This window comes from Anolis sagrei, chromosome 1, assembly GCF_037176765.1.
Source record: "Anolis sagrei isolate rAnoSag1 chromosome 1, rAnoSag1.mat, whole genome shotgun sequence".
NCBI lineage: Eukaryota > Metazoa > Chordata > Lepidosauria > Squamata > Dactyloidae > Anolis > Anolis sagrei.
Genome location: NC_090021.1, coordinates 54,022,806 through 54,045,896, shown reverse-complemented (window position 1 = coordinate 54,045,896; position 23,091 = coordinate 54,022,806). Strand labels below are relative to the sequence as shown.

The window sequence follows — 23,091 nt, the reverse complement described above, 5'->3', positions numbered from 1 at the left end:
ACCCCTGGGCAACGTCCTTGCAGATGGCCAATTTTCTCACACCAGAAGCGACTTGCAGTTTCTCAAGTCGCTCCTGACATGACAAAAAAACCTGTTGATAGACTCTATAAGCTAGCTACAACACCCCACCCCCCGGATGTGCTATGGGAAGTTACTGCCACTAGAGAGAAATAAGGTTGAAGACTGTGAAAGCCACCCACAGTATGGCTATAAGCCTCCTTCAAGTAGACTTAAATCAAGGAAAACATTCATGAGAACCACCACGCCTCTAAAAGTTCCTCCAGCAACAGCAAGCATATCACTGTGGGTAGCAAAATCAGGCAATTCCAACTGGGTGGACCCCTACGAGGATCTTCATCCAGGGGCAAACCAATAATGGGCAACGTGGAAGTCCCTGAACAGACTCAGAAGTGGAGTTGGCAGATCAAAAGACCACCTCACAAAGTGACACTATCTAAAAGAATCCTCTACCTTGTGCAACTGTGGTGCAGAACAAACAACTCAGCATCTTTATGCTTGCCCACTATGCCCTGCCTCATGAACAGAGGGAGAACTGTTTAAAGCTACAGACAATGCAGTTGCTGTTGCCCATTTTTGGTCTAACTTTATTTAGCAGTTTGTGATCCCTTTATCAGTTTTAAACTTATCTGTTTATAAAATGCTTTTGACATGAAATAAATAAAATCCAGACTGAAAACTGCTGTATCTTCAATGGTTGTGCAACAGAGAAAAATGCACCAGGTTCTTCTTATTATGCAAACAAATATCATCTCCTGAAATTCCCTCCTTCTGAGAATATCAAATGGATTAAAGTGCAATGACTATAGTAGAAACAAATTGTATAACATGGATGCGTTTCAAGTTCTAAAAAAGATGGGGATATATTTATTAAAACATAGGAGCGGCTTAAAGAGCTGGGCATGTTTAGCCTGAAGAAGAGAAGGCTGAGAGGGGACATGGTGGCCATGTATAAATATGTGAGAGGAAGCCATAGGGAGGAGGAAGCAAGCTTGTCTTCTGCTGCCCTGGAGACTAGGACGTGGAACAATGGCTTCAAACTACAAGAAAGGAGATTCCATCTGAACATTAGAAAGAACTTTCCTGACTGTGAGAGGCTGGATGGTCATCTGTCAGGGGTGCTTTGAATGCAATTTTCCTACTTCTTGGCAGGGGGTTGGATTGGATGGCCCACAAGGTCTCTTCCAACTCTATGATTCTATGAACTCTACATCCATGAATTCAGCTATGAACAGTTTCAAAGTATTTCCAAAAAATATTTTTTTTAAAAAAAAATCTTGCTTTTGCCAATTTATAGTAGAGCCACCATTGTATCATGAGATCTGAGCAGCCACGGATTTTGGTAACCAAGGATACACTAAAGCAAACTCGCTGCAAAATATCCCAAAGCAAGACCAGATAAGGAATTAAATATACACTTGGTCATTAATCCAAATACAAAATAGTATTCATTGGATTTTCCAGAAACGTAGAAAAGGCAATTTTTATTTCTTTTGACACACACACCAAAAGTCCCTCTAACAAGTAATGCAGTCTGAGCCACTTCCAATATTCATAAAATGCTTATTTACATAACACAACACAGAAGTAGGAATTACCATTCATTCACACCCAGCCTTCCTGTAAAACAGGGGTTCAAAGTCTTATATGTGACTGAGCTGTTGTTAGATAAATGCAAAACAGTGTTTTCTTACAACAAACTGAATCCAAATAAGTCCCTAACCCTATTGTGATTATGTATTGTATGTGACTGCCCTGCCCAAAAGCCTGAGATCAAAAGCAATCAAAGCACATCGAATTGCAAATTGATTTCCAACACCAGCCTTACATTATATTGGTATAGCACAGCAAAATATCTGTATATTTTCTTCAACACCACAACAAAGGCAGAGACTCTGCTAGTTTGTTATTAATGTTGCTACACCTGAAGACAATTATGGCATTCTCTAAATGTGGGAGGACTTGGATATCAAGAAAGAGAAAGTAATCCAAGTTGAAGTGAAAGCAATATAAAAAGCAGGAAAGTGACAAGCAGGAAAGACTGAGAGAAAAGCAAGATACAAGTCCTGAATGTGAAGACTGATGATGATTCAAGCACGGGCTGTTTCTTGGGAAATTGCTTGAGAAAATATAGAAAGAATTGTAGGGTTGATGCAGTGATCTGGGAAGAGGGCAGAATGAAATCTTTGACCTCAGTAATGAATTAGCCCTTCTCAAGCCAGGGTGAGATGGGATATATTAAGCTTTTTCAAGGATGATGTGAACATGTATGTGCATTCAAGTTGCTTGTTGACTTATAGTGACCCCATTATAGGGTTTTCTTAAGCAATTCCTATATGGTGCTAAACTGGCTATGAAATATAATTTTGGTAAGCCTGTTTCTTATCATGGGTTTGCATACACATGTACAGGTTTATCATGAGAAAAGCTGAAGAATAACTTTATGAAATGTAAGTATGCATGTATAGTTATAAACAAGTAGTATGTTTTGACCAGTGCAAGGAACTACAATACAATATATATATACATATATATATATAACTGTATACATATATATATATAACTGTGACAACAGTCCTCAACTAACCATTTTAATCAGAACTGCTACATCCATTTCTCAGTTCTGAATGGAGAAAGCACTTCAAAATATCAGAGTTTTCAGGAAGAAATTATTTCCCCCCTTTCTTTTCCTTCTGTGACTATTTATTTATTTACAGTATTTATACTCCACCCTTCTCAACCCAAAGGGGACTCAGAGCAGCTTTACAGAATACACACATAAGGCAAACATTTAATGTAAATTACACACTTAACAAAGACAGACAACATGAACAGAGGTAAAGGCGTTTTTTCTGAGATTTTGGAGGTTATGCTCAACTCCAGCCACAGGGGGTGCTGTCGTTCCATCTTCCATGCCAAGGACCTTTCCTTCAATCAGTCGATGTCCTTAAGGGCACCTTTATTACCTCCCCGCTAAATGCAATACCTATTTTATCTAATTTCTGCTTTTGACCTGCTAGGTGGGAAGGCGAGTTGAGACTAATGGTGGTGCTCACCCCGACCTGGGTTCAAATTGCTGACCTTTCAATCAGCAGGATTTTTCTGCAGCACAGCGGTTTAACCTGCTGTGCTAAGCTCAGCTCCTTATACATGCCCATGACACACAAAATCTGAAACAAGCATCATTACACAATTGCTGTGCAAGGATGTATATATAGCTCTATGTTATTGACAGTTATAACATCCTAAGAATTCCAAACATAGTAATGTTAATGTTTGCCTGTGGAAATGATTTCAAATGTATAAATTGGCCATGCTATTGAAGAAGCCAGGGTGTTGTAATTCAGAAAAGTGATTTTTCTAAACTGTGAATGCCGCATTGGTTTCCTTTTATTTTCTTGTTTTGCTTTTCACTGCTTCTTATGAACTCGCCAAACTAAGGACAGACTCCAATAGCTGACTTTGGTCATAGCCCAGCCTCTATTTCTATTTTGGTCTCATTCCAATAAGGAGAGTCAGTTTCTATATTAATTACCAGGAGGAAAAAAGCACATGCAAATAAAATTGACAATATGCTCACACATACTCCACCAAGAGCTGTGTATATTTACAGTATTATTACTGAATGCATTAAATCAAACTAGATGCTACCTTCAAAGAGAATAATCTCAGAAATGGTATTGTACATTAATTACTACTTGTGGCTATGACAAATTGATATCCATTTATTGAATTCTGAATGGAACAGACAACTGCCAGGCTATTTCACGCCTCATAGCATTTATAGCAAAGGGGACACAGGGATATAGTCAGGGCAGATATCTCCATATTTGGAAAACAAAACCTTCTTTCCGCCTCAAAACCTGTTACATTTGGAACAAAAAAGAGATCATTCTTTAAAATGCCTGAGAAAGTCCTGTTCCAAAGACCAGTGCCGAATCACTATTCACTTGCGATTGGAGAAAATGAAACACATATACAATTAAAAATGGATTTCTCCATCTCTCTAATGAAAACCCACTACTGGTTATTTTTATAATTAAAAAACTGACTGCATGAAGACATCACTGAATATTAACTAAACCTTCTGCCAGTGCTCTCATTCACGTGAGTAATAAAAAGTATGTATGGGCAGCTAAAATATATTCTTTGGTGGGTGAAGGGAAAGCTAAAAAGCAGCAGATCTGAACAAAATGATTAGCTTGCAGAAAAGAAGTTCCACATCAGCAATCTTTGAAATCCTTATTCAGACAGCATGACTTGCTGAGAAAGGGGCACAACATAACCCATAGATGCAACTACTGAAATATTGCCATGTTCGATCCATTTGTTTAGAATAACTGTACTCACACACACCCAAGGCACTAATTTTCTCACCATTTACACTAGGCTTCATGGGAATTAGTGGCAGCATTCATTTCTACAGGAAAAAGCGTCAGAAAGTGTGTGTTTTGATAGTTACAGAAATGTGAATGACACTTATCCTTGGTGATCACTTTGCCCCCTTTCTATTTTTCTTCCAAGTTGCAGCCTCTATATACTGTGTTGTTCAAACACCATCAGAGTCCTTGAGCAGCACACCTCCCCTAATTTGGATGATACTGCTCTGAGCGTTGTGGAGGCAGGGGTTTTGGACCTTTTGGCTAGAGCAGGGGTGTCAAACTCATTTTCATCGAGGCTACAGAAGACTAATGGTTGCTTTCAAAGACCGTGGTTGGTGATCTTTAGTTTTTATTCAGTTTAGGTCCTCAATTGTTATTGAATGATAAGTCCCATCACTTTTGATTATCTGCCATGCAGACTGGGGATAATAAGAATTTAAACTGCAGCCTTCCAGATATTACTGTATCACAACTCCCATGAGAACAAGTCAGAATGTCTAATGATGAAGAGTACAGGAGTTGTAATCCAGCAGGTGGAGGGCTACAAAAATGACATGGCAGGCCAAATTCAGCTCATGGGTCTTGGTTTGACACATGTGAGCTAGAGCATGACAAGATGGTAGAAGATACATTTTTGAATAGATCTGTAAGACTCATATTGCATTATGGTGAGGATACTTTATCATTCCAGTGATCCTGTAATTAATCTGACATTAGATGAATAGATTAATTATAGTCTTTTTAAAAAGATTCACAGTTGCTTGTAATCAGCTTGTTATTGCTAAATTCAGGACTGAATGACACACTGCTCTAGATATTTAGCCCACAATAATGTGTTTTTAGAGAAATAAACAAGTATTTGTTAGAACTCTGTCAAAACTAGTAAGAATGACGATGCTAAGAAGACAGGGACAGGATTGCATTCAACAATGTACCTAGTATTTACCAATAGAAAAGGAATAAAGGAAGGTATAAAGCAAGGGTAGGGAAAGGCACTATTGTTATCGAGCCACAGTTTACCAAACCCCGAAAAGATGTATAGATCACAAAGGTATATATTTACAAATAAATATATGATTTTTTCTTGTTATTAAAAACCTTTTCCAGAGGTCCAAAGTTGCAAAATTCCCAAGATTTAGAGCAGTGGTTCTCAACCTGTGGGTCCCCAGATGTTTTGGCCTTCAACTCTCAGAAATCCTAACAGCTGGTAAACTGGATGGGGTTTCTGGGAGTTGTAGGCCAAAACACCTGGGGACCCACAGGTTGAGAATCACTGATTTAGAGGATCGGGAACGGACCTAGCAGCAGCTGTACCCCTCGGACTCTACTGTGTCTAACCCTTTAATAAATTGTAACAATTTATGATTTTTGTGTAACTTTGTGTAATCTTTCTTACTGTGTAGTGTATTAATTTCTTATATGAAGTGTATTAACTGTTTCTTATAAAAAATAACATCAAGGCAGCCACCTCTTCATGCCCCGTTTACGTAATCTCTTGGGAAAGGGTACATTGGCCAGATCCCTCCAGCTATTTCCCAAGCCAGATAACTATTGAAACCATTATATGTATGTGTAGATGGATAATCTCCTTAACCAGCAACATACGCTCAGGATATTTGTCCACTTAAGCTGAGGCTGAGAGTTTGTCACTCCTGTGGAAGAGAAGTCTCAGGATATGTGCATTCATTAATTTTCTATACTGACTGTCAAGTCCTTAATTTCCTAAGATCAGCACCTTTGTCATTTGAGATCCACACCTTTGTTTCACACAGAACTGGACATTTGAGTTAATCAAAAACTCATCAGCATAACTGTACTATTGTTTCTCCCAAGGAGTGTATCTGCAGCAGATTGGCTCCTTGCATAGACCAATCCATGGCTTCCATTCTTCCCGCCATGGGAATTCCTGGCTGTAGGATGTGACATCAAGGAAACTCCCTGCCAATCCTGGTGCAGATTCTGGCCGGCCTCTTCCTCCAGCAATCAGAAAGGGAGCAGGAAGTCTGAATAGCTGTCAGAACTGTATAAGATGTCTTGCATTTCTCTGCATGTTTATGCTTGAATCTTTTGAAGGAAATTGCTTGTATTGTACTTGCATCCTTTTTGGCCGAACTGTAATAAACCTCTGTGGCTTGTCTTTAACCTGGTGTGTTTGTTTCTCTGTCCTGGCATATCTGGTAGAAAATTTAAAATGCCCCTCAATAAATTACAAATCCTGGGACTTATAAGGGAATCTAAGCATTATACCTATATAAATGGATTAGGGTGACCAGATTGGATCCTGAAAAGGACGCCTGTCACTTTAATCCAGATTTGGAGGTAGGACGAGGTACCATAAAGCTCCATGAAGAGGGGTGAACATACCCCTCACCACCCGAATTGCAATGTTCAACTGCAGATGTCCCTCCAAAGATAGCACAGCTTCCTAGTGGATTGGGAGGTGGCAGGAAGGAGTGGATAGCTCTCTTCTTGTCACTGAATGCACAACAAGTCAATAGCTGTGTTGGGAATGGACAGTTGCAGCTGAAACTTTGAGTCTGGAAGGTAAGCAGAGACAGATGTCTTTATCCCACTTGACACAGTTTTGCCTTATCCCGTTCTGAGATCTGTTAAGGATTAAAGTTACAGGAGCCCAATCCTTGATCCAAACAGGCAATTCTTCCCCAAACTAACATGCTAGTTCTGCTCTTCAGTCATCCTGACAGGTTAACACCACCACCTGTTGCAGGGGGGAGGCAGTCCTTTGCCAAGAAACAGCTAGGCAGCTAATATGCCCAACATTTCATCAAACATAAAAAAAGCATATCATTGCATGCAGACATAGATCTTATAAAATGCTGTCTATACAGACAACATTTTGCTTAGACATTTCTATAATATTTAGTGCAATCAATCTTTCATTCATTTCTCACATACTAGAAACATTTCAGGTCAAAATAACTTATCCTTGTAGATCCAAACTACGTGCTTGGACAAGGAAAGAAAAACACCATTAAAGCTACAGTTCTGAACATGCTTCAGTATAAAATAGCAAACAGGTGCATTATTTAGTGCATTTAGAGCATGAACATTCCAAATGGCATACTAGATTATGATGGTTGGGCAATTCATTATCAGGAGCATTTGGAAAAACATGTGTGACTGACTGAATCCTGGTAAGAAGAATGAGCCTGTGGAAACCAAACACCAAATATGCCATGGCCAGTGGATAAGAGGAACTGCAGCCCAGCTCTGGAGAGCCACAAAATGACCACTCCTCCACTGAAATGATAAGACTTTGGGGGGGCGGGGTTATGACAGGAAGAAGCATGCTGAGGCGTAGAGAAGAAGACTTTATCTAGGAGGACAAAAATAGTATAATAAAGTTGTTTACAATTCATTAAAATATAACTTCCATATATTGTTGGTCATGATTAGTTCATAGAATGGCACCCCAACAAAAGGAACTTCCATTGCAATTTGCCCATCCTTCTCCATTTCTCTTTGTAGTGTTCAAACCAGGGTTTGCAAACTACATATGGGTCTAGAACAGCAGTAAGCATGAAGGCAGCTGTGAAAGAGAATTTCAGGTGAAAAAATCCTAAATTGATTTTTTTAGAGTGCTTTCAATGGAAGAAGGTACCATCAGGACCTCATTGTGCAGAACTGCAACATAAACCTGCCTCCAACATTTTACAGATAAAAAGTGAGACACATGGGAACAAACAACATCAGATTATGGTCAAAATGGTAAATATCATTACTAAGGACAAACAGAATTCTAAGAGAGGCAGCAGCATCTTTGCCTGAACCAATTTGGAAAAAGAAATGTTCTGCCCCCTTTTCCCTCTCTACTGAATTGAGTGCAAATTGTTTTTGCACTTTGAACTTTACTTGGGACCCTTCCACGCAGCCATATATGGACTCTGAACCCTGAGCATGAGATTGTTTTATTATTTTATTTTATTTTATTATGTATTGATGTTTTAAATTTAACTGTTGAATTGTTTTGTATTTTGTACTGCTTGTCAATGGATTTGGGCATCTAATTGTGCCTCCTCTGTAAGCCGCCCTGAGTCCCCCCCGGGGTGAGAAGGGCGGGGTATAAGTAAGTGAAATAAATAAAATAAAATAAAATAAATAAATAAATAATAAATATAACCCAGAATATCAAAGCAGATAATCCACAATATCTGCTTTGAACTGGATTATCTGAGTCCACACTGCCATATGTCCCAGTTCAATGTGGATTTTATATAGCTATGTGGAAGGGGCCTTGAAACAACTGAAGTAAGCTGGAGATCAAAAGGAGGAGGTCAAAACTGAAACACTTCAAAAGTAGCTGTAAAACAAGGGTGTCAAATTTATTTTCACTGTGGGCCACATTAGTGTTACAGTTGCTTTCAAAGGACCATTTGTAATTGCAAGACTGTATAAATATACTCCATATAAATATCTCCCCAGGTGGAATATAAATGAAGTTTTATTATTATTGTTATTGTTAAATAACCTGAGACATTATATCACACCATATCTGAAAAATAACAACAAAAACAAAACAAAATGCAACCATAGCCATTCTAAACGCTACAAGCTCTGAAATGCATCTGGACCTCGCAAGCCACATGGCAAACTGAACTTGGCCAGGAGGTCTTGAGTCTGACACATGTGCTATAGAATAACCCTACCAAGGTCAGAAGTTTCAGAATAGTTTGAACACAGGTTATTTGGTCCATAGAGCAATAAATCCAGGATGGAGACTTTTAACCTGGGAGAAGGCAAGGAACAGCTTTAGGACTGGATGATGCCCAAAGGCTATGTTTACAGTTCCCAACTGCTCCCATGCAAATGAAACTCCCTCTTCAATCCCATCAGATTTTGCAGGAGGCACCCCTCCAGTTTAACATCAAAAACCAAATGTGGGCTCCCAGTTACTTCTTGGTTTTGGCTATTTTTGTCAATCTGTGCAGTAATTGGAGGGTCACAGATCCAAAAAAAAAAAAAAAAAGATTACCAGACCCACTGAAGAGGCCGCTCCATACTTTAACCTCTTCAAAAAGGATCTTGTTATGCCACCTGGGGCAGCTGAGAACAATTCCCAGTGCAAGTAAAAGGAAGAGCCCCAGAGCAAGACTATGGGTGCTACTAGGCTAAGAGAAGGCAATTCCAATGGCTTATGAAAGCAATTTATTTTCCCTAATACTTGACACAGGCCATGTTAAACTAAAAAGCAGCAAAAAATATATAAGATAATGACGATAGATAGGCAACAGATAAATGGATGGACGGACGGACGGACAGCCAGGCTATAGACAGGAAGTGCCTAGATATTCACTTCTGTTTTTTGGATTTTGGGGATTAGACATGACCATTTACATATCTGATGCAAGACCCACTGCTCTTGAATACCTCCAAGAGCAAGAAAACCCATTTCTGTTGAAGAATATATTCACCAGAAATGCACTAAGGCAGGGGCTTGGGACCTCAAAACAAATTGGGAATTATCCCAAAAATATTCAGAGCATACAGCCTACACACCACATTTTGTTAGCCCACTATAAGCTCTGTTGCGAACTGAAGATGATATTGTCTCAAGATCCCCTTTTCATGAATTGGGCATTTGTAGGGTGATGATAAAAGTGCAGTTGGAAAGATCCTATCTCAAAAGCACTTAGGCCAAGCAGCATAATCCTAGACCCAATTAGTCATGAACTTCATGGGAACTTCTTAGCAGCTGTGTTCACAATGACAACCACAAGGTTACACCCACCTTGGCATGCAGTAGCAGCAATTACATAAGGGAAAACCCACAACTGCATATTCTATCGCATCTTATTTATGCAGTATCATTCTACAACATTTTCTTGAAAACCAAACACTTGTTGGTGTTCAGAACTGATTTTAAATATCATCAGCCTTCTCTTAACGGCATATTAAAAGCTTTGCCTGAATTACTACCTCTGCTAGATTTTATACTTTTATATAAATGGAATTACAGCTGCACCAGAACTGATTGAAAATAAAGCAGAGATTGAAAAGTAAAGAGAAACTACAACTTGTTGAAGTTAATGGGGAAAAAATTCCATCACACCATGTGCGGGTGGCAGGGGAGAAGAGGAGATTACACTTTGGTATAAAGGGACATATTGATCCAAGGTTTACAACATAAAGAGAACTGATCTTGGGAGCTAGAGGCTGCCTTGTTCTATAATATGCAATGGAACTATCATAACACGCTTTGGGCTATCCATCAGTCTGAAATTTAACATGCTTTGGCTCTGTATGAGTGCTTACAACTACAGAAGGAAAGTGACTAGAATCCATTCTTATTAGCTGAGGAATTAAAATTACAGCAAGCTGTCATACTTACATCAATAAGCAGATCTTCATTGCAGCATCTCTCTGGCTTTCAAACAACTACTGTAAACAATATTTACACTTCAGGTAGATCATAAATCAGTACAAAGGATAAATATATCCCATCTGAGATGTAAAGTGGCTCTGAGTAATCTCTGGCATTGAAAACAAGGCCAAGATAAAACTGAATATATGATACCGATGCGACTAAAATTAATTGACAACAGGGGAAGCATGAGTCAGAATAAGAGGGTGATAAACTGGAGAGGAAACCCTTAGGATCAAAATGGCTAAAAGATCATTACTGAAGCAGATGTGCTTCAAAATTACTATTAAAAAACTCTAAAGTTGTAAACAAAAATACAGACAAGCACATTTTATTTTAGTTTCGCAATGTTTTGAGGATCTTGTAGAGTCCCCACCCATTTAACATAGTTTGTGAGCACAAAAATGAAGTTTCTGGAGCACAAAAACTACTTTCAAAGTAAGGACTACACCATTAAACAGGAAATAACACTTGCAAACTAAGAACATATTTTCTTTATTATTATTATTATTATTATTATTATTATTATTACTACTATTATTATTATTATTATTATTATTATTATTCAGAGGCAGGATGGCCATCTGTCAGGAGTGCTTTAATTGTGTTTTTGTTACCTGGCAGAAAGAAAGGGATTGGACTAGATGGCCCTTGGGGTCAACCAAAGGAGGAGGAACATTGAAGAAGGCATGTTGGGAAGGTAACACATACCACACACAACAGACAGAAGGAAGGAAAGCCCTCAGAAAGTCCATGAGACAAAGAAACACAAGATACTGTCAATCTTCCCTTCTCTGTGAGCGAAAGGTAATGGTGGAGCTTTTTCTCAAAAGGGCATTTCTGCTTCTCCCACAAATTGCCTAACTGTATCATTTTAAAGTTGAGGATGACAAATACCATCACATGACAGAATTGACCATCTTGCCCATCTCTATCTGGAGAATTTGCAAAAATGTCACTTGCCAACCAGCTTAAAAAGCATCTGAAAAGATAACCCTTTGCAATGCTTTTTTAACTCCAAGATATCTCTACCCTACACTTGAAGCCTACTTCATGTGATGAACACAGTAGGTTGCCATTTCATTAAGTGGGTGGCTCAATAGTATTTAATGAATGTGATGAAGTGACTAGAGGCATGTTCTCTATAGAAATCTCTAAGTTCTCTAGTATGACTGGAAGAAGTTGACAATAGCCAAGATCTAAAAAGTTTCTTTATGTGTTCTTTAGCAAGTTTGGCCAAAGGTACTGCCGACGTTTTTCTTTGTACAGCAGACATGCAAGTTGCTTCCGAAAATCCCCTGAAACTACCAAGAAGAGGCATAGTTCTTCAATGAAATTTCTGTAAAATTTGAATGGATTGGTATATTGGATAAAATATTTTTCAGGCGCAGAGACATTATAGTATGGGATTTATACAAATATTAAAGCAGGTATTCTGCATATAATAACCTTATTTTTCATTCTCAAGAAAATAAAAAGAATCTAATTCACAAATGCATTTTACATGAGATAGCCATATTTGAATACCCAGTTCTTCCTCACAGCACATATTTTCATTATGAATTTGGGGGAAATTATTTATCCTTTACAGTTAAAAAAAAGCGAACAGAGAGTTCAGGCTAATTTGCTATATCGTTATGCCTTCCTCTTGTTCTCCCACCTCCTTTTTTCATATTGAGGATTTTCCTTTGGCATGTATTAATATTTATAAGCAAAAATGCTGGATTTTTCTTTTACATGTGAAAATAGCAGGCTTGGCTGATGTTTTCAGGCTGTAAGACTCATCTTTATTCTGAAAAGATTCTCACCATAATAACAATATTACATTATCTTACATATCACTAGTAAGGCTTTTTGTATTTTTGATATTCCAAATCTATCACCACGCAATAGATCTCAAGTAGCTCTATGAACAAACACTTTATCTTTCTGTGAACTGGAGCAGTGCCAGGATGGAAGTGTGAGCCATGAAATCATCTCCCTTCAGTCATTAGGTTTCTAGGTGGCTACTATGTTCTCTATGTACTCTTCTTTCAATACACACAATCTGAAATAGGAGAATAAACATTCCTTATCATGAATATTGTGCTGAAATAAACAATGTGCTTTTAGGACTTGACACATACTATTTAGATATTTGCACTGAACAACAGGCACTAATATTTTATGGGCAGACCATTGAACCCTCATCCATGCAGCATACAAGATATTTTCTGACTCTAAGGGGAAATCCATAGAGTGTTGCGAAATGCTGCATGTGTAAAAAGTGTGTCACTAACATGAAATGTTTGGAAAGCTCAGTATTAACTCCTGAGGACATTGTCTGTGGACCATAGGCTACACTTTGACCAAAATGAGGTAGACGAAGAGGGTAAGATGGATAAGTTGGACCATCAAAAGTCTCCAGAAGCCACCATTTATTCAGAAGAAAAAGAGAAGACTACTAGTTACGAGCAGTTATTATATCAAGGGAAATAGTCTGAGGTACGAACTGTGTACTGATTTTCTATGTTATAGAGTAGGGGCTATGAAACTGCAGCCTGCCAAGGCTCCCGTCCCATTCCCACCTCTCCTATCACTCCTACACTCCACTCACACCATTGGAAGGGAATGAGGAAGGAAAGAGGGAAGGAAGGAAAAAGAAGGAATGAAGGAAGACGAAAAGGGAGGGAAGGAAGGGGAATGAAGGAAGGAAAGAGAAAAGGGAAAGAAAGAAGGGAAGAGGTGAGCAGGGAAGAAAAGGAGGGAAGGAAGAAGGAGAAAAAGGAAAGAGGGAAGGGAAACGGGGAGATAAGGAAGGTAAGGGGGGATGAAGGAGAAAAGGGAGGGAAGAGGGAATAAAGAAAGGGAAAACAGAGGGAAAATGGAGGGAAGAAGAAAGGAGGAAAGGAAAAAAGGGAAGAAGGAAGGAATGAAAAAGAGGGATGGAGGAGAGGTGAAGGAAGGAAATTAAAGGAAAGGGGTAGGAAAAAGAGTGGGAAGGAAGAAAAGAAAAAAAGAAAGGTAGGTAGGTAAATAGGAGACATGGAGGGAAGGAATTCAGCATTCAGAAAGCATGGCAAAGTGGTTTGAACCTCAGACTGTGGCTTTGAACCCATTTAGTGACTTTAGCCAAGTCACACTCTCTCAGCCTAAGATGAAGACAAAGGCAAATTGCCTTTGAGTAAATCTTGACCTAAAAACTTTGTGGTAGAGTTGCCTTAGGGTCACCCTAAGTGTGAAACAAGTTGAAGGTACACAATAACAACAATCCTAATTTACTTGATTATTTCATCAGACAAAAGAAGGCCCACACTTCCCCCTGAAATACTGGTAAGTTTATGTTGGTTAAAACTGTTCTTCATTTCAAATACTGTGTTGTTATTTCATGTTTTTTGCACTACAAATAAGATATGTGTAATGAGCATAGGAATTTTTTCAATTTTTTTTCAAACTATAATCCAGTCTCCTTAACAGTCTGAGGGACTGTGAGCCAGCCCTCAGTTTAAAACGTTTGGGGACCCCTACTATAGAGGAAAGCCAACTAGATTTGATGAACTAAACAACAGATCTCAGACGGGGTAGCATATGCAGTTTCAAAATTTAGAGCAGAGGTTCTCAACCTGTGGGTTCCCAGATGTTTGGGCCTTCAACTCCCAGAAATCCCAACAGATGCTAAACTGGATGCGATTTCTGGGAGTTGTAGGCCAAAACACCTGGGGACCCACAGGTTGGGAACCACTGAACTAGAGAAAATTCACAAGCCAACAGATTCCCAGATGGTTTCTTTATTTCAAGGTTGAGCAACCACAGTGGACGTAAGGGCCAATTTCGACATCAATGACAAGTCATACATTTTAGATCGTGAATCAAAGTCTGAAATCATTTCTGATTCTTATTTCTAGGTTTGGGATGTAAGTTTCTCTATCTTTTTTTAGGAGATTGGGGAAGAAGGCAGAGTTTTATTTATTTATCAGTTTTGTTCTATATTTCTCCCTGCACAGGACCCAAAATGCACATCAAGTTAGAAACTTGTACACTGTAAGCTGACTTGCTACAAAAGTTTTCTTAAAATTAAATAAGCAGTTCTATTAAAAACACTTTATTGAAACAGTTAAAGATGCATCAAAACATAGTAAAAAAAAACATAATACAGGGTTAGTCAAAATGCATAGGCCAATAAGCCATTCAATTGAATGGCTTATTGGCCTATGCATTTTGACTAACCCTGTACACTTCATTAAAAACATCCTTCTGCCACAATAACATCAGAAACCAAAAGCCTGCCTAAATCAAAATCCAACCAAATCTTCCATGGGTGGAATTCCTCAAGTTGGGAGCAGCCTCTGAGAAGGCTCTCTCTCACATTGTCACTCAAACATACTTGGGATGGTAGCAGGAGACAGAAAAGACCCTTCCATTGCAGACTTGCTTATAGGAGGTATGGTATTTCAGATATCTAGCCAGTTTCAAGAAAAGCTTCCCATCCACAAACCAAAAGCTTCCAAGTTTGGCAGTTTACTATTTCAGGGTGGTTTTTGAACATAAAAGATGTTTCTTTGTTTGTTGTACAGAGTCACTGCTTTGGGTGTCTCACTAAGGCAAGGTGGCTGCAAAAATACCTTTAAACTGTACACATGACTCTCACTGTTGCCATACCTTCTTAGGGTGGTTTGCCAACTGCGGCCTTATCTTAAGATGATGAATATGGTTGCAGCTACCTGGACATCAGTGAAATCCCGGTTGTTTAATTTCAATGTGAGACAGCGAGCTCAATGTTGGACTGGGATTTGGGGATCCAGGTTGTAATCTCCGAGTCATCAGATACACTAAGTGATCTTGGCTCAGGCCCCATTTACACTACCATATAATGCAGTTTGGAACTGCATTATATAGTCAGTGTTGACCCATATAATGCAGTTTAATTGAATTGAGCTGCATTATATGGGTTTGGCATTGACGATATTTTTTTCAGCGTTCACTTAGTGCCATCTACTGGTGGTCTTAAAACAAAAAGAACCACAGATATTATATAAACCCTATTTGCCTAGTTTCCAACAGACCTCACAACCTCTGAGGATGCCTGCCATAGATGCAGGCGAAACGTCAGGAGAGAATGCTTGCAGAACATGGCCATACAGCCTGAAAAACCTACAACAACCCAAATAAAACCGTCATCAATATTTCTTTTTATACAGCAATGTTATTCTCAGCCAGTTCTTACTTAATTTTTTTACCAATAATTTCAACAGAGAGCCTGGAAATTTACACTTGTATTGATAATTCTGGACTGGAGTGACACAAGTGAACATCAAAATTCAATGGTTTATTACCTACACTTGTGGGAAATGCTTATGGAAAAGACTGGACCTACTTTGAAGCCATTTTTAACAGCAAGGCACATTGAGATATGAGGAAGCAGCAATGAGAAGACAGGGAAACAAAGCTGATATAAGGAAAGCCAAGGAAAATGGCAATACAGTTATTTCAGCCAGATGATCAAGTAACCAGAGTTAAATGCACACTTGCAAACTGATAGTGGATACAACCAAATGCTATTCCCCTTTGGACACTATTATTATAGGATGAGCATCTGGAATTCCATCTAGAATTCCAAAATCTGAAATTATTCCAAATCCAAAATTGTCCACATGAGTGGCTGAGATAGTGCCACCTTTTCTTTCTGTTGGTTCAACATACACAAACTTCATGCACAAAATTATTTAATATATTGAAAGAAATTACCTGCAGGGTACATGTACAAGACTCAGGCCCATTCCACACAGCTGAATAAAATCCCACATTTTCTGCTTTGAACTGGAATATATGGCATTCTGGAAGGGCCCTCAGATAACCCAGTTCAAAGAAGACATTGTGGGCTTTTCTGCCTTAATATTCTGGGTCCCCTGGTGGCGCAGCGGGTTAAACCGCTGAGGCTGAATTGGCTAACTGGAAGGTTGGCGGTTTGAATGCAAGGAGTGGAGTAAGCTCCCACTGTTAGGCCCAGCTTCTGCCAAACTAGCAGTTCGAAAACATGCAAATGTGAGTAGGTCAATAGGTACCACTCCGGCAAGAAGGTAACGGCACTCCATGCAGTCATGCTGGCCACATGACCTTGGAGGTGTCATAGAATCATTGAATCATAGAGCTGGAAGAGACCTCATGGGCCATCCAGTCCAACCCCCTGCCAAGAAGCAGGAATATTGCATTCAAAGCACCCCTGGCAGGTGGCCATCTAGCCTCTATTTAAAAACCTCCAAAGAAGGAGCCTCCACCACACTCCGGGGCAAAGAGTTCCACTGCTGAACGGCTCACAGTCAGGAAGTTCTTCCTCATGTTCAGATGGAATCTCCTTGTCTACAGACAAGACCAGCTCTTCGGCTTAGAAATGGAGATGAACACCAACTCCAGTCGAACACGACTAGACTTAATATCAAGGGGAAATCTTTACCTTGACTTATTCTGGGTTATATGGCTGTGTGGAATGGCACTCAGAGTGCCCTGGGTAATTTTCAATGGTAAGCAAACAGTATTTTGGCGCCCCCCCCCCCCCCCAACCAATCACTGATATATATTTTCTGTTCGTCATGGGAGTTCTGTGTGCCATATTTGGTTCAATTCCATAATTGGTGGAGTTCAGAATGCTCTTTGATTGTAGGTGAACTATACATCCCAGTAACTACAACTCGCATATGTCAAGGTCTGTTTTCTCCCAAGAGCGCCCCTGGGCAAAATGAACTATACTGCAAATGCTTACTTTGCGTAGTGGGTTGAGCCGCCCCTGATGGCACTCCATGGAGTCATGCTGGCCACATGACCTTGGAGGTGTGTACAGACAACACCAGCTCCTAGGCTTAGAAATGGAGATGAGCACCACCACCACCCCGAGTCAGACTTGACTAGACTTAATGTCAAGAGGAAATTTTTACCTTGACTTATTCTGGGCTATATGGCTGTGTGGAAGGGCCTTCAGGTCACATTTCGAAGGAATCTCATTATATGCATACATGCAAAAAATAGTTATTCCAAAATGTACACACAAAAAATCTGAAATCCAAAACTGTTCTGGCTCCAAATATTTTGGACAAGGAATACCTTATAGCTCTCATGAACAGCCGTTCTCTTCCTCAACTAACACTTAGCTTGAGGCAGGTTGAACATACCTTATCTGAAATGTTTTGGAGTAGACATGTTCTGTATTTTGGATGTTATATATATTATATATATATATATATATATATATATATATATATATATATATATATGAATAGTTGCGTATATAGTTGTTGTTTAGTAGAACCCCTATATCAGGCATGGGGCAACTTGGGCTCACCCTCCAGGTGTTTTGGACTTCAACTCCCGTTATTCCTAACAGCCTCAGGCTCATTCCTTTCCCCCCTCAGCCGCTTAAGCGGCTGAGGGGGAAAAGGAATGAGCCTGAGGCTGTTAGGAATAACGGGAGTTGAAGTCCAAAACACCTGGAGGGTGAGCCCAAGTTGCCCCATGCCTGCCCTATATTCAGGGAATAGCATCTGTGTTTCATGTGTCCATGTGCCCTTTAGGCATTTTCTAGACCCTCCAGCATGGCTCTATAGATCCTTCCTAGTTAAATCCTCCTCCTCCTCCTCTTGGGTTCCTCTCCCCCATACAATCTCCTCTCACTTCCTGTGTTGCAATGACTGCCTAGCACACTGCAGTAGGAACAGGAGGAGATAAGAGCCAATGGCGGGGCGCCACGTCACGAAGGGCGGGGTTTCTTCTTCGCGAGGCGGCCCGGCAGCGCCACCTGGCGGCGCGAGGGCGGCGGAGAGAAGGGGAGAAGCGAAGGGCCGGGCCGAGAATCGCCCTACCTGCGCAGGCATCGCTCGCACGCGGTGCCGAGGCGCTTCTTGGTGACGGCATAGGCGAAGGGCTCCTCGCGGTACAGCAGCGCCCCGGCCTTGACGGCCTTCGAGAGGCGGAGGCCGTTGCCTCTGCCCGGGCTGGCAAACTTCTCCATCGGCGTTTTCACGGGTGGCATGAGCCGCGCGGAAAGGCCCTGGCTTAGCAGTGCCCTTCCCGCCTCTAGGTCCACGTGACGCCTTTTTGTAGCCGCAGGGGCCATTTTGAGAGCGGGCAAAAGAAGGGCTGCCCTGATGAGGTCTCCTGGCGGCCATGTCCTGCAGGCACAGCGTTCCCTTTTTGTCTTCCACAGCTATAAGGATATACTTCTCGGGTTATTATTATTTTTAATTGGATTTTGGGTTTTTGATTTCCAAGTTCATAAAGATTCCTGGCCCGGAAAGATCTCTGTATAGATATTGTGTCTTTGCACCTGTCTACATTGTAGAGTTAATGCGGCTTGACATTACTTTAATAATAATATTTTAATAGTATCAGAAGGAACTTGAGGAACTGCAAGTCGCTTCTGGTGTGAGAGAATTGGCCATCTGCGCCTGGTTTTGTTACCATCCTTGTAGGAGGCTGCTCTAATGTCCCTACATGAGAAGCTGGAGCTGACAGACGGGAGCTCACCCAATCTCACAAATTCAAACCACCAACCTTCAGGCCAGCAATTCAGCTGGTGCTAGGGTTTAACTCATTGCACCACCACGGCTCCTTTTAATAATAATAATAATAATTATTATTATTATTATTATCCTTATTTGTACCCAGCTCTGTCTCCCCAAAGGGACTCAGGATGGCTTACAACAACCAACAGATACAGAAATAATATAAGCAATAAATAATCAACAATAAACAAATATCACTACATACAGTTAAATTACACAATAGTATAAACATTAATAAATAAGAAGCAGATGGCCAAAACAGAAGAATGGCCTGCCTCAGAGGAGTGTGCTTGCTCCATCCATGTTCAACATTTACACAAATGACCAGCCACTGCCAGAAGGGACAGAGAGTTTCATCTATGCTGACGATTGTGCCATCTCCACTCAAGCAGGGAGTTTTGAGGTGGTTGAACAGAAGATCTCCAAAGCTCTAGGTGATCTTACTGCCTAGACCAGCTGATTCCTAATCCATCTAAAACACAGACATGGGCTTTTCATCTTAAGAACAAACAAGCATCTCGAGCTCTGAGGATTAGCTGGGAAGGAATCCCACTGGAGCACTGTGGCACACCCAAATACCTGGGAGTTACTCTTGACCGTTCTCTGACCTACAAGAAGCACTGCCCGAATATCAAGCAAAAAGTGGGTGCTAGAAATAATATACGAAAGCTGACTGGCACAACCTTGGGATCACAGCCAGATACAGTGAAGACATCTGCCCTTGCGCTACGCTATTCTGCTGCTGAGTATGCATGCCCAGTGTGGAACACATCTCACCATGCTAAAACAGTGGATGTGGCTCTTAATGAGACATGCCGCATTATCACAGGGTGTCTGCCCTACACCACTGGAAAAATTACACTGTTTAGCCAGTATTGCACCACCTGACACCGCCGGGAAGTAGCAGCCAATAGTGAAAGGACCAAGGCAGAGACATCTCCAGCATACCCCGTTTGGGTATCAGCTAGCATGCCAATGACTTAAAATAAGAAATAGTTTTCTAAGATCTACAGAGACACTCGCTGGAACACCTCAGCAAGCGAGAGTCCAAAAGTGGCAGGCTAAAACCCAGAACCTCAATCAATGGCTGATACCAAATGAGAGACTCCCTCCTGGGCAAACAGAAAACTGGGTGACTTGGAAGGCGCTGAACAGACTGCACCACAAGATGCAGGGCCAATCTTAAGAAATGGGGCTACAAAGTGGAATCCGCGACGTGAGTGTGGAATGAGCAAACTACTGTCCACCTGCTGCAATGCACCCTGAGCCATGCCACATGCACAATGGAGGACCTCCTTGCAGCAACACCAGAGGCACTCCAAGTGGACACCTACTGGTCAAAGGGCATTTAATAGAATGTCAAGTTTGCAAACTTTGTGGTTTAAAAAAACATACAGTACAACTGTTTGGATCATTCCTGGCACGATAAATAAAAAATAAATAACAGTTTAAAAGCTATTTGTCCTCTAAAAACTATAAATACAAACACTGTTTAAACCAGTCAGTTCCAGTTATCAATATATCCAGCATTATGATTAACATTCTAATTCAAGTCTTGTCCGAATAATTAGGTAGTACTCTAGCCATTATCAAAAGCCTGCTTAAATAGCCAGGTTTTCAATTCCTTCCTGAAGGTGAGAAGAGTGGGTGCTTGCCTTATTTCCTTGGGGAGAGCATACCAGGGTTGAGGGACCACTATTGAGAAGGCCCACTCCCTCGTCCCCACCAACTTCACTTCTGAGGGAGGTGGGATTGAGGGGAGGGCCTCCCCAGCTGATCTTAAGGCCCAAATAGGTTCATAAGGAGAGATGTGGTCACATAAACCACCATGGCTCAATGCTAAGGAATGCTGGGAGTTGTAGTGTGACAAAGCACCAGGCTCTCTCGCAGAGAAGGCCAAAGACTTTGCAAAACTACAACTCACAGGATTCCGTAGCATTAAGCCATGGCAGTTATAATGAGATCAAACAGGATTAACTACAGTGTGGATGCGCCTGATGTTGACTTTTCTCTGTCACTTAAACATTTCACAGTCAACAGTAAACTACACTATGATTCCACTTCAGGTGCCATGGCAATGTGCTATGAACTGCAAATCCTAGAAGGCTATAGGGTAATCCTTTTGGGGTTCCCCCCCCCCCTTTATCCTGCATTTCCCCTCATACATTGGTATAAATATGGTCTCCAATTTTGCCACCTATCACTTTATACCATGGATGGTAATTGTGCAGCCCTTCAAGTAGAGTTGGACCGCAACTTCCAGCATTCCTTGCCATTCAATGTGTTCACTAGCGGTCATTGAGAATGGAAGTTTCACAGCATCCGAAAGTCAAACAGTTCTTGTCTGGACTGTATATAAGAGGAACATATCCACCACAAATATCACCAGTCGGGCAAACCAACTGTTAGGAATTGTAGAAGTTGGAAGTCCAAAACACATGGAGGGCCTAAGTTTGCCCGTGCCTGTACCAGATAGATACCTATATATGCCTTATACAGTATTTATCCTAGTGGATAGGTGCAAGGCTATTTCTTATTTATTTATTCTATTACATAAGGCCATGATGGGTAAAGCCATAAGAGATATTCATACAGTTGTCAATCATTTGTATACGCAAAACCTCCTCCAAAGATGTCAGTGCAGCTGTGTCCTCCATCTCATAGTACAGGGCTTGATTTGAAATTTCTATATCTCTGCAACCACTCCTTCAAGGGGGGGGGGGGGGAGGCACATAGAGTTTCAAAGATTTATCACTAGATGCCTCTCCCAGTGAACAAAAAGTTATTTGCCTCTGTCATTTGAAAGAGGGCAATGCTGCAACAAGGCCTGATGAGATATTCTCCATTTTGTTTTGTTTTGTTTTTAAATTTCTGGCTCAAAATGGTTAGTAAAATTTGAAAACCTGATAATTCGTAACACTTTGTCTTGAACATGTTGCCATCGTAAAATATACTACTTTGAAGCTGAGTCCATCATTTTGAAACACCCAGTATTCCTGAGAACATAGAGACAAACTATCTCTTACTGGAGACCAATTGGGTGAGCAGGCCTTCTTGTTGCTCATGGCCATCAAGTGGGCTTTGATGTATTGAAACCCAAAAAATGAGACCTTGGATCACACTGAAGGCCATTGGTCCCTTTACTTGAGACTCTCCACCTGTAACGCAGTCTTCCTCTCTTCTACCAACCTCCACCTTAGCAGGTGTCCTTATCACTTCTAGTGTCATCTCTGTTCTACCAACTTAGCAAGTGTCCTTATCTTTTCTAGTGTCATCTCATGGTAGGGCCAAAATACAAGGCACACAACAGTTAGGCCCATCACATATCAAAATTATAGCACAGACCGTCCTCTTATTGGTATTTGATGGGTCTAATTGCCATGTGCTTTTATGTCATCTCCAGTTTATAGCAACTCTAAGACAAAACCTGTCATGGTTTTTGGTTGGTTATGGTTTTTTTTTTTTTGTTTGCAAGATTTGTCATGTGATTCCCAGGCTGGAAGAGTGTGGGCTTCCGTGGCTGAAGGGTCATCCCAGTCTCTGTTCAGTATTAAAGCCACGCTTGTTGCCACTTCAGATACACATTTTTCGTATATGATTGTTTTAGTAGTATTGGCATGGTTGTATGCTGGTCATGTTCATTGATATTTACAGTAGTTGCTAGAATTCTAATTGGTGAATGAGAGAAAGATTTAGCTGTTAAGTGAATCTTTTATATAACAGACTTTAGAATTTGCTATCACAATATATGATGGCCCCAATCTTTGGACAGTTTTGC

At 40.5% G+C, this 23,091-nt stretch overlaps 1 protein-coding gene across 1 annotated transcript in view; it reads right to left on the bottom strand.

Annotated features, from left to right (window-relative positions):
* SMYD3 (SET and MYND domain containing 3) overlaps window positions 1-18,845 on the bottom strand; it is a 446,381-nt gene extending 427,536 nt beyond the window's left edge. The window contains exon 1 of the mRNA XM_060753934.2: window positions 18,612-18,845. Within this exon, the coding sequence (XP_060609917.2) occupies window positions 18,612-18,781 (170 nt within the window). The 5' untranslated portion in view covers window positions 18,782-18,845. The remainder of the gene's footprint in view (window positions 1-18,611) is intronic.
* Window positions 18,846-23,091: the final 4,246 nt, after the last annotated feature.